Source organism: Symphodus melops, assembly GCF_947650265.1.
Source record: "Symphodus melops genome assembly, chromosome: 14".
Classification (NCBI taxonomy): domain Eukaryota; kingdom Metazoa; phylum Chordata; class Actinopteri; order Labriformes; family Labridae; genus Symphodus; species Symphodus melops.
In genome coordinates this window covers 1,399,234-1,412,043 of record NC_136704.1, presented here as the reverse complement: position 1 = coordinate 1,412,043, position 12,810 = coordinate 1,399,234, and the positions used below count along the sequence as shown (strand labels likewise).

The 12,810-nt window shown below is 49.4% G+C and overlaps 1 protein-coding gene across 1 annotated transcript; it reads right to left on the bottom strand.

Annotated features, from left to right (window-relative positions):
* Positions 1-9,239: 9,239 nt before the first annotated feature.
* prmt6 (protein arginine methyltransferase 6) lies at positions 9,240-10,473 on the bottom strand. The gene has a single exon (XM_079361647.1). The coding sequence runs from the start codon at positions 10,378-10,380 to the stop codon at positions 9,328-9,330; it is 1,053 nt and encodes a 350-aa protein (XP_079217773.1). The 5' UTR covers positions 10,381-10,473; the 3' UTR covers positions 9,240-9,327.
* Between the last annotated feature and the right edge of the window lie 2,337 nt (positions 10,474-12,810).

Here is a 12,810-nt window from a genome sequence, read left to right as displayed (position 1 = left end):
CCAGGACTCAGATGAGTCTCAGGGTTCATCAGATGAGACAGCTTTAGTCAATATATGAAGAAACCCTGACGTAGAAATAAATCAGTAGAACTCATCGTCAGGTCAACACTGCCACTGATCACATTTTAATCAACAGTCTCATTTTAATCTTCACGTTCTGCTCTTCTTCTCTGCATCAGTAATAAAAAATAAAAACCTTTCAAAGAAAATCTGTCCAGTCAGATCTGTTTCCTGCTCCTGAAGCACGGACGCTGTGCAGGGCGTGTCCTCTGAGCTGTTTCTGGCAGTGTGATCAGATCTATATGAAGCCCAGTGTGTGCAGTCCATCACCATACTGTCCTCCTCTGCTTCAGTGTGTCAGAGCTGGAGTCCTCACGCTCTGTTTGAACCCTGCTGACGTTTACTGTCCTCTGATTGGACCAGTCTTAAACCGGGAGTCTGCTGCAGCCGACAGGTCAGGCCTCTGAAGGCCGCCGACTCCCTGACTGCTGAGGATGTGCTTCACCCCCCCCCCGCAGCTCTTCTGACAGGGTGACTGTGGTGAAGCTGCCCCGAGTCGAGCTGAACACCCTCGGGCGTCAGTTACTCCAGCGCCACATCAGTGCACGCCCAATGAGACAGTGAGACAAGATCCCGCCTCCCCCCTTCCTCCCTGTCTCCCCCCCGCCTCCCCTCAGCCACTGAGCATGCTTGTCTTTGTGACACAGGAACACCTTATGCATTATTAAAGACACTTTTCCTAAAAGGCTGCTGGCACATTATTCTGCAGCCACAGTGACATGTCGACTGGAAGCTTCCACTGTAGCTGTGAAGGATGCAAACATGAGGACGGCTCTGCAGAGACAGCTGCACATCACTCATCATGTGTGGAAGGATTCATTCAGAGCTGCTTTAACCTGCTCCACCTTATTTTAACGCTTCCTCAACCTTTCAGCCATCAGGAGTTCTTAAACTACATAAAGGGTTAATCATCAGATATGATCCAGTTCAGTGGTGGTAGCATTATATGAATCATAACTTCAAAGAATCAAACTGAGGTGCATGCTGAGCCGCAGCGTTGTGTAAAGAGTCAACATGCAGCGGATTGCACGTGAACGCGTCACAGGCCGCAGCAGCGTGACACTGAGCTATGCATTATGATAGACAAGGAACGACGAGGTCACAAGCTCCACCAGGGGGCGCCACTACACATGACCTGCAGACATGACGGGAAGTTTTGGATGCATTCAAGGTCGCCTCATTTTTAAACGTTAACATGTTGTATCAGAGGAAGTGTTAGAAGCGGATTCAGGAGTTTATAGAGAAGAAATGAAAGTTCTTTTAACGCATCTCGATCTGTGCTGGAGACAGTAATCAGGGACAGGACACCATCATCATCATCATCATCATCATCATCATCATCATCACAGCACATCAAGCAGCCGTGGGACCAACGCTCCGACACTCAGAGGAACTCTGGAGAAAAGTCCAAACTTACGTGTCCTGAACGGCCCTCCGGTACGTCCCCTGCTCGTTCAGTCCGTTCAACAAGTCCAGAGCTCAGAGTGACCGCGGCTGCAGAATGAAGCTGTTTAAGACGCGAACAGGAACGTGATGAGTGCGCACGTCTCTGTCTGACGGATCGCCTCGCGCACCATCTCTCAGCTGTTTGGAAAGGAAAACGGTCAGAGGAGGATTTTCAAAACAAATGAGTGATGAGCGTCCAGGGTGCTCGGTCAGCACTGCGCCTCGTGCGGGGTGCGGGGGGGTTTGTGTGCACGAGCTCCGGAGCCAAAGTGTCCATCATCCTCTCTGCAGGTGTCACTCCATCACGGCGTCAGTCTGAGGCGCGTGATGTCCGTGGAAACAAAAGCCAACAAACTTTCACCTCTTCTTTCAGATTCTCTCAATCCCCGGCACTCCCGCACGCGGAGCGCTCCTCTCTCTCTCTCTCTCTCTCTCTCTCTCTCTCTTCTCTCTCTCTCTCTCTCTCTCTGCTCCGATCGCTTTCAGCCACCCAGTAGAGACAACAATTAAGACTCTCAACATCCGCGTATACTTCTCCTGGACGTCTCTCCGCAACGCACCGCGCAGCCCCGCACCGCACCGCACCGCACTGACAGCCCCGCCGGAGATGACCGGAGGATACCACACTCCGCGGCTCGAGACGCACACTCAGCACACCTATGGTTTCTCTCCCCACCCCTCCAGCCTCCAGTCTCCACCTCGGCTTCCACACCCCCCCCCCTCCACACACACACACACACACACACACACACACACACACTCCGTCCTCCTCTTTCAGGAGCCGCTAAAGCAGCCTCCAGTTGAACCTCTTCTTGCAGAGTTCACCGGAGGAGTCTCAGAGGAGGATGCATCCGGGATGAACCGAGGGAGGAAGATCTGTGAGCAGCCTGTTTTATCAACGAGCATCCAAAGCAAAGATAAAGTGAAGCAGGTGAAGGTTTTATTTGAGTCTTTACTGAAAGCTGAATGTAGCTTCACACAACATGTCTGTTGATTTCAACAAACACCTTTTAATTTAATACAAATAAAAATGTTCATCATATTTATTGTTTGAAGGTTTTTTTGTGAGCCTGCTGCTGCAAATCAAATCCAATAATCTGAAGGGGCCATTTCAATCAATACATCATTTTATCCCTCAGAGAAAATCTTGTTCAGGTTAAACTCATTTCAGTTTCTTTTTTTTCATCCAACCTTTAACTAGACGAGAGCGCGTGCGATCACACGTGCACGGTCTGCTCACACCTTCATTGATTAACTCAAAGAGTGAGAGGCTGTTAACAGCAGACAGGTCACGACACCTGCCGCACAGGTGAACCTCAATGTGCCGATAATCACAGGCCCGAACCCGCCGTGAGAAGAAGCCTGATATGTAGGGGTGACAGGGGGGGAGGGAGGGAGGGAGGAAATAAGGAAGGAAATAAGGAAGGAAGGAAGGAAATAAGGAAGGAAGGAAGGAAGGAAGGAAATAAGGAAGGGAGGAAGGAATCGTAAAGCGTTATTTTCGTCGTATATTTTCTGTTACAGATTTAGGAGCTGTTTAATGCTCTAAGCATGCTAAGACATGGAGTGGTTTCGTGTCCACACAGAGCTGCTCCTGTGCGCGTGCATGTGTCCTCTGCAGCCTCACACACGGAGACAGGTGAGGTGTTAAAATAAAGCAGGTTATAGTCTCTAAACAAAGCAGACTCACGGGGCCAAGACAAGATCACAGCTACCTGATGTCTTCCTCGTCATCGCACCTGACGTTTCTCCTGCTAATGAGTACAGTTCCACACGTGCAGCAGGGGAGAACTTAAAGATGAAACAGCATCTGTTCTCAATACATCTGCCTTTTCTGTCCTGAGATCACGACGCACATTTTGGACACACTCACTCCGCGCGCGTCGCAGCGACGTTTCCAAAGTTTACGCGCCCGAGCTGCCGGTGGAGAAGATGAATGAATGTGGAAGGAACAGAGCTGCAGGAGCGTCTCACCTCTCTGGGGGTCTTCAGTGCTCCATCCCGCCGGGGACAGCCCGACATGTCGCCTGTTGCAGCCACATTATTCCGCTTTGAAACGGGACATGTTGGCGTGGCGCAGGAAACGGACACTCCGCGAGGTTAGTCCCCGCCGCTCCCGGAATGAAGGACAGCTCCCGGTGCACGCGACGCCACAAAGACACGGACACAGCAGAGAAAAGAAAATCCTCCAAATGTAAAGATTTCAAACATCTACAGTCAGATTCCAGGTGTGAGCACAGAGCGCCGCAGAGAGAGAGAGAGAGAGAGAGAGAGAGAGAGAGGGGGAGAGAGAGAGAGAGAGAGAGAGAGGAGCGAACAGGCGCGCTGCTCTCACACAATGAGCCGCTCAGCCTCTGACAGCTCACTTTCACCTCAACTTTGTGTCTGTGCTGAAGCCTGGGAGTCACAGCTCAGGGCAAACACCCTACCTCTCCTTCATCCTCTTTATTCACTGAAATAAAGTGACCTGCTGCTCATTTGACATGATGAGCATGATGTCTGAACAGAATGGATTTACTCAGAGTTGATTTGAATAAGCAGGAGGAGAGCTCCAGCCTTCATGGAAGATTTAAGAGTTGCATCAGAGGCACACTGATGTTTTTGAAACAGAAAATGTGACGCTCACTTGTCCCCGTTTAGGAGCTGTTAGATCTGAGCCGCCTGCAGCAAAGAGCTGCACCCAGTGTGTTTGGAAGGCAGAGATGGTGAAAACATGCCAGCATGAGTTGAGTCACATTGATTAATAAAGTCTTTGAGAGCCTGCAGATAAGAGCAGAGGACTCTGTCTCCTCCTCTGAGAGCCGGGGGGCCAACTTCCCTGACATGAACCTCGCTCGGTGGAGAGACAGCAGAGCCACCACGGAGCACATTTAATCCCCACTTATTGACTCAATACAATGACATAGGATTTCATGTTCCCTCACAAAGCAGCGTGACGCTCGTGTGCAGCCTGTTCACTCTCTTTGTCGTTTCTTGGAGGCCTAAAAAAAAGGCGTCTGCGGTTTGTACAGTGAGTGTGTGAACAAAGAGCGTAAAGAGGCTCTTAAGGACGGCTTTCATGTGACTGCACTTCAGCTCTGACACAAACAACACATTCTCAGGTCTTTGATATTTTGAAGAGTCTGGCAGAATAAATCAAATCCTTGAGTGATTAAAAGCAGTCAGAGAGTCGGACGTTCAAACCTTCCAGGAGTCAAACACAGCTGTGTGGAGCGTCACACACTCCACCTGATGCTCCAGGTGAGGAGCTACCTTTAAGCTCGTCCACACATTCACATATCAGGCTGCAGGACCCGGGGATCGAACCCTCCAGAGACAACCAACTGTCCCACTGAGCCACAGCTGGAGGACAGCACAGGAGTGAAAGAAAGGAAAGACAGGAGGGGGGGGGGGACCAGGGTTCAGCAGGGAGGATGTGTGTTTAAGAACCCCCCCCCCCCCCCCCCCGCTGTGACCCTCCCTTCTCGCATCTCGTCATGTTGCATTCTGATTATTAGAAAATTGACATCTGAAGCTGTCTCTGCTCATCTCTGTCTGCAGACACGTCGGAGGCAGCGCTATCGGATTTTTCAATGTTGCTTCACCCCCCCCCCACACACGCGCACGCACACACACACACACACACACACACACACACATATCATATTAAGTTATAAAACAATACCTGAGAAGAATTACACAGTGGCATAATCCAAAAAGTGCATGATTGAAAAGGGATTAGCTGGGAGGAAGGGTTTTGTTTTGTGTGTGTGTGTGTGTGTGTGTGTGTGTGTGTGTGTGTGTGTGTGTGTGTGTGTGTTGGATTTGTAGTGCGAGCTGATTGTGAATCGGGTTCATCCCGCTCAGATTTACGAGTCCCTGCCAGTGATTTAGGATTTACTTTCTTAACAGGCAGCGTGCAGGTCTGTGTGTGTGTGTGTGTGTGTGTGTGTGTGTGTGTGTGTGTGTGTGTGTGTGTGTGTGCGTGTGTGTGTGTGCGTGCGTGTCAGTCCATGAAGTTGGACTCGTTGCGTTCAGATCAACCAGAGGACGTTCTGGAGTCACCGCTGAGACAAACAGAGAGCTGAGAGTTATTTGGAGGTGCCGCGTGTTAGCGCGCTCGGCTCCTGTTGCTAACGCTAATGATGATAAATGACGAGGCCTTCAGGCTCCGGAGAAATGATGTCCACCTCTCAGGGGGGGTTCAAGCACCAAATTAGCTTCAGTCAATAGCATGTTCCCAAAGTGTCCTCACAGGATGTGCTGACAGGAGTATTGGTTACAGTAAGCGGCGGGCGGAATTGAATCTGATTGGCTGGTTCACGGTGTCATTAGCATACGGGGATAAATGAGCGGCCATGATTAGATCCTGTGTGCCGGGCAGAGATCGAAACACACTGAATGATCTGGTTATCTGAGCGCTCCACTTCATCTGCTGTCCCAACAGGAAGTGGTCTCTGCAGGAAGTGAAGACAGGCGTCACATGTTCGTGACAGCTCTCGCTTTCTGAATGACATGAAGCTTGTCTCCCTGGTTCTGACCTCACGAGTGACCTCACGACTGACCTCACGACTGACCTCACGACTGACCTCACGACTGACCTCACGAGTGACCTCACGACTGACCTCACGAGTGACCTCACGACTGACCTCACGAGTGACCTCACGACTGACCTCACGACTGACCTCACGAGTGACCTCACGACTGACCTCACGAGTGACCTCACGACTGACCTCACGACTGACCTCACGAGTGACCTCACGAGTGACCTCACGAGTGACCTCATGAGTCTCAGGTGAGAGCTGCTCAGGGTGACAGGTGGAACTCAACAACATGGCGGTAACAGCTGCAGAGATCTTCAGAGGTGTGAGGATCTGGACGCTGTGTTCTCGTCTCTCGACAGCTCAAGGACAAACATCACCGCCGCCGTCACACTCCTCATACCTGCCTCAGCCAATCAGAGAGCTGCTCTCTTCCTGTGTGATCATGAAGGAAACCTGCTGTGTTGAAGCTTCTCTGACAACAATGCAGCAGCCAGTATGTCCTCCTTCTAACTTTAGATTCTGCTCCTGAATGCTCTGGATCTGATTGGACCAGAGAAGGTAGGTGCTCAGACCCAGACCCGGGTCAGACCTTCTCTGGACTCCCAGATGTGGAGCTGACAGCGAGCGCTGAGACTCAGAGAGGATTCAGGGGCGTGGCCTCCTGACGGGCTTTTGGTTCCACTTCATAAAGTGCTGACACAAACAGAACCATCAGAGCTTTCGTCCATCTGCAGAGCCGACAGGACGAGCCGGACGCGTCCGAGGGAGCCAATCAAACGACACCATCATGAAAACGCTTGTTTCCTCTGCAGGGACGAATCTTCAGAAAACGTAGGCGGGGCCTGTAAAGAAGCTTTAAACTCTGCTGACCTGACTCCTCCCAGGAGCGCTCTCTGCAGCGTCCCGTCTGACTCGCCACTCGTGCACTCACTTCCATTAAGCACGCCGTCCATTGATTGGCACAAACCAGACAATCTGATTTGGAGGCTCAACACTGGTTTCTCATGTTTTTCAAATGATGGCGTGCAGGAGTGGATCACAGAGAGTTTAGCATCCAGCCGCAGAGAGAGGCCACACCCACACGAATACATCTCCAGCATTGTTTCTACAGCGGCGTTTTGGAAACAAGTAAACAAACACAATGTGACTTGTTTGGATGGATGAGGAAGTTTCTCCTCCGGGGGGACGTGTGAATATAAAGTTCATGAGCACCAGCTCATTTACGCTGCATAAACAAAGCGCTCGCCCGTCCTCGTGGTTATGACGTCATGACGCACGCTAAACTAAATCCCGCCTTAGAATGTGCTTCTCTTCGCTCACAGAGAGCAGACACAGAGCAGGAACACACCTTCCTGTTTGGAGGAGAGTGTTTGAAAAGCAGCAGATGTTTAATCACAGGGAGAAAAGGATCATTAGGGACTTTCATTAGTTTCATGTTTCTGCTTTAATTAAAAGACTTTTTTAATTGTTCCTTTAAAGTTTGAAGACTTCCTGAAATCACTCCTTCTTTTTGTTTTGGGACATTTTTACAAATAAGAGAGAGGAGTGTTTATATACACACACACACACACTGAAACACACACACTGAAACACACACACTGAAACACACACACTGAAACACACACACTGAAACACACACAGGCTGAAACCTGTCTGCGTTTGGCTCCGCCTTTAAACACACGACACGTCTGACAACAATGGGCCTTTCTCAGTTCCCTTATTTGCACCGAGTGTCCTCCGAGTTGTCTCCTCCACCTGCGTCTAAGCCCCGCCCACCAGAGATGCACGGAGGAAACGAAGCCGAGGAGAGAGGACCGAGGAAATCAGCTTTAAGACACATGAGACGTCGTTTCCTCGACAGCGTCACATGACGCGACATCAGCTGATCACGTTCAGCTGTCAATCAGACTAACAGCTGTTTATGTCCACACAAACACACACTGTATTATTTCTCATCAAACACACACAGTTACAGTGTTTAGTGTCTTTACCTGATTAAAAAAACACCTGAAGAACAACCTGCAGTCTGTTTCAAACCTAAAGGACAGTTTCTACTGACTCAAAGATTTCATTTTGAATTGTCTATAATTATTGATTATTATTAATCAGTTTGGACTGAACCTAGCCTGTATTTAGACAACCAACTCTGTATTTTATAAACACAGATATTTATGTCAGGATACTGAAAATGATTGATTAGAATCTAAATGATGAAACTTTGTGAAGATCAATAAGTGAGAATATAAAACGGACTCCTCTTCATCAGACTCTTTTTAATGGCAGCTCATCACAGAGCGACTCTTTACAAACTCACTGATGTTCATCATCTGTTTAAATGTCCCACGCTCCGTTTAGCCTCTTTTTAATCTCCCTCTTTTCTCCCCTATTAAACTGAAGTCTGATCCTGTGCAGCGTCCAATCAGTGAGTGATATACGAGAAGGGGGCGTGTCTGTCAGTGAAAAGACTTCCGTGAAGTCGGCTCTCGTGTCTCCTCGGTCATCGCTCCTCGGATCAGCCTCCTCCATCCTCTCTCCTCCGTTCGCTATTAGAGCTTTGATCCTCAACATGGCGGCTTTGGAACTACTTCCGGTTCGACCGAGGACCGAGGAGACTGCAAATAAGAAAAGTGAGACGTACCCTGTCTGTGTGATTACTGCTGCTGCACTTCATCTCTTTGTCCATGTATGTGTGTGTGTACATGTATATTATATATACATATAATATATATGTGTATAGATATAATATATATATACACATATATACATATAATATATATGTGTATATATATACATGTATATATATATATACATATATTATATGTATATATATACACAATATATATATAGTGTATATGTGTATATATATATAGTGTATATGTGTATATATATAATATATATATATAGTGTATATGTGTATATATATATATATATATAGTGTATATGTGTATATATATAATATATATATATATAGTGTATATGTGTATATATATAATATATATATATATAGTGTATATGTGTATATATATAATATATATATATATATAGTGTATATATGGCAGAGCCATTCTCAGTATGAAACACGTCATGAACTGAAAATATGATGAGCTGAACTTTAAATGTTTCAGAAAACTAAAACCTCACTCGCTCGCTCGCTCGCTCTCTCTCTCTCTCTCTCTCTCTCTCCAAATCAAACGCCAACAACACGACCAATCAGATTCTGATGATTTATTTCAGGTGGTCAGCAGCTTCTCGTTACTCGTCGATCTCTTCACGGACGGTCATGGTGTCCTTGAACGCCTCACTGCGTGTGGCCTTCACTGCTCCAGTCCGGGATGGAGAACGTTTTCGACTGTCTCTTCTGCTCTCCGACGGTGTAGTCCACGTGGACACAGATGTGCCGGGCGCTCTCCTCCGACGGGTACATGCGCACCTCGCCGCTGACCACCGTGTCCTGCACCACTTCCGCCGCGGCGTCCAGGTACATCACCGCCTGCTTCCAGTGCGTCTCCGGTTTGAACGGGGACGTGGACAGCACCAGCGGCTTGTCCGGACACGGGAAGGTGACCGTGAAGTGGACGCAGAAGGCGTTGACGGCCGCAGAGCCGAACGACTGGCAGGTGAACTTCCCCGTCACCGACCTCAGCTCGTCCACGCTGACCGTGTTCAGGTCGAGCTCGGCGAAGCGGGCCGGGTGCGACAGCACGTCCTCCACGTGCACCGAGGTCATGGTGATGTCAGAGTTCATGATGCATTTCCGGGCGAAGTTGGACATGGCGGACATGTCCACGCCGTAGCGGTCCTTCACCGTGTACCAGAAGTGCAGCCGGTCCTCGACCACGGGGTCGCTGATGGGCGAGATGTAGAGCTCGGCCCGGTCGGGCAGGATCAGCCCGCCCGGCTTCAACCACCTGTCGCGTGCAAACAGCACCGAGTTCAACATGGACTCGTGCAGGAGGGCGTAACCCATCCACTCACTGACGATCACGTCCACCTGCTCAGGTAGGTCCACCGTCTCCACGGCGCCCCGGATCACCTCGATCCGCTCCTCCATGTCGTTCTGCCGGACGATGTTCGCCGCCTGCTCGGCGATCGAACACGCCTCCACGGCGAACACCTTCCTGGCTCCGGCCTGCACGCAGAACATGCTGAGCACGCCGGTACCGGCCCCCACGTCCAGCACCACCTTCCCCCGGATCTGCTCACTGTTCCGGAGGATCGCCATCCGGTACGTGTTGGTGCGCACGTGATCCGCGATCATCTCCTCGTGGATGGTGACGTCAGTGTAGCTGTCGAAGTAGAGCCGGTCCTGTCCGCTTCGGTCCACTTTTCTTTTCTTCCCCACAAGAGACATCTTCTCCTCGAGCTCGCTCCCTCTCTCTCTGTCTGTTGTTGTTCTACTTCCGCCTCAAGCAACATGGGATCTGTAGTCCACAAACACGTGCACACAGAAATGAACCCGGCAGAAGCCCAATGAAGTGAACTACAACTCCCAGGAGCCACCGTGAGCGATGTCGTTGTGCTGCATTCAGGGTCCACAGTAAGGTGGTAAATTAGAACTCCTCCCGGATCGTACAGCGTCAGAAGCTCTGCTCCAGGTTCAATCTCCTCACCTGGAGGGTGCTGCTCACCTGGAGGGTGCTGCTCACCTGTGTGACACCTGGAGGGTGCTGCTCACCTGGAGGGTGCTGCTCACCTGGAGGGTGCTGCTCACCTGTGTGACAGAGACAGATTCAGTCTCCGGGGACAGAAACGACTATCTGAGGATTTATTTACTTTATGTTCAAAACATGTGGTCATTTAATAGTTTACTAATTAAATATCAATAACTTTTATATTGAACTGACAAACAACATGGAGGACATAAAACAGAAATATGAAGAGCTTTTATTCTCCATGAAAAGTTGAATTTAAACAGTCAATAAAAGATGTTTTGAGGAGATCACTTCAATAATCCACTTTAACTTCCTGTCCCTCAGGGGAGACACACACTCATGCTGCTTTCATGTGTTGTCGGAAAAATGAGTTTCTCAGTCGTAAAGAAATTGTCATCAACACGGCGGGAGGGTTTACTTTTGATTCATTCACGTGTCACACTTCTTCATAGTGTCAGCCATGTTTGTTGTTGTCATGACGACATTCAGACTGTATGAGCTGAAATAAGGAGGAGCACCTGAACACATCATGTCCAACTGTCAGTGGAGCACCTGAATGCAGCGTGAGACTCAGACATTAGAGACAACATATAAATCAAACCCGTCGGGGTCATCGGGGTCATCGAGGACATCGAGGTCAGTCGTTTGATGACCTCACTTATGAAGACTTTTTTATGCCTTCATGTGAGAGACAGGACAGCGGACAGAGAGGCGGGGAACGGCACGCTGGAAAGGCGTCCCAGGACGGATTTGAACCCAGACTGCCCGCTTGGAGGACCACAGCCTCCGTACATAGGACATGTGCACTAACCACTGGGCAGCAGCGCCCCTAAAAGACCATTTCAACCCGTCATTGTTGTGTGACGAGAAAAAGGTAAAAGAGCACCTCTGTGCGTCTGCAGCGTCATACACATGACAGGAAGTGGCGTGAGCGTTTAGCGTGGTTGTTTGTGAGCGCGTGTCAGAGTCCTGTTCTGTGTCTCTGTGTTCTCCAGTAACAAGCTGCTGCACACAGCACCATCATTACCAGTGTGTCTCTCAGCTCTGCACACAGCTGCTGCCGCTCGCCTCTCCTCCTCGGCCCCGCGGGAGCGTCTCCGCTCGGTTTCAGAGATGTTTGGCAGAAGATGCTGGACAAATGAGACGGAGCTGCATCCCATTTCCTCAGGAAGAAAAGAGGAGAGGGTGAAACGCTGGCTGTGTTGTTGTTTTGAAGGCAGCACTCTGTAATGAGAAGATGTGAAATCACAGCTTCTTGTAAAGTCAGAAAATACTGCATGAGACGTGTGGGAGTGTGTTCTCACTGCTCAAACTGATCAAACAGGGACGAAGAGCTGCCATCGAGAGCCAATCAGTGGTCCTAAACTCGCTGTGCTGTTCCTTTAAGAAACAGGATGAACATACGTGAAGGAGCGGCGTGATCCTACAGAGAGTCAGTCAACAAACATCTGAGCGCTCACTGGAACACAGACTGTGTGAGTGTGTGTGTGTGTGTGTGGACTTCAGACTGCTGGCAGGAAGGTCTACAGGCTCCACACACACACACACACACACACACTGTCACAGCCAGCAGCAGCTCCCTCTGAGGCACGTTGACCTCCGTCCTAAAACAGGTCTGCTCTCTGCACACGTCTGCAAACAGCCGAGCCGTGTTCAGGGCAACACGCAGCTTCGCTTTCTCACTACGATCTTTAAATGGGTCCCCAACGTGCACCCGGGATTATCTCAGACCTCAGAGGAGCTTCCTCCTATCAGGAGCCTGGAGGATCTCTTCAGACCACGATGAGTGCTCTAACTAACGTTTCTGTTTTCACACGCTCTTCTTCCTGAGCGTGTAGCGTGAGTCATAGATCTCACAGGTCGTATAGACTGGTGTAGTTCTGAGTCCTCAAACCAGGAAGTGAGTTAGCCTGTTAGCTCGATGGGTTCCTAACTCTAAAAGTCTAAATGTGGATTTTGAATGTGTTTGTGTTTAGACTGAAATAAGGTCTGTGGTTAACACAAGCTGAAGAGATGTTGTTGTTTTGTTAGACGAGATAAACTACGTTACCTAAGACCCCACTTGTGAATTTTAAAGTTTTTACGCGAACTTTAAACGGCGGTTGCTAACGAGTAGCTAACTGAAACTA

Coding starts and splice junctions, on each gene's coding strand:
- prmt6 (XM_079361647.1), bottom strand. CDS start 10,380: ATGTCTCTTGTGGGGAAGAAAAGAAAAGTGGACCGAAGCGGACAGGAC.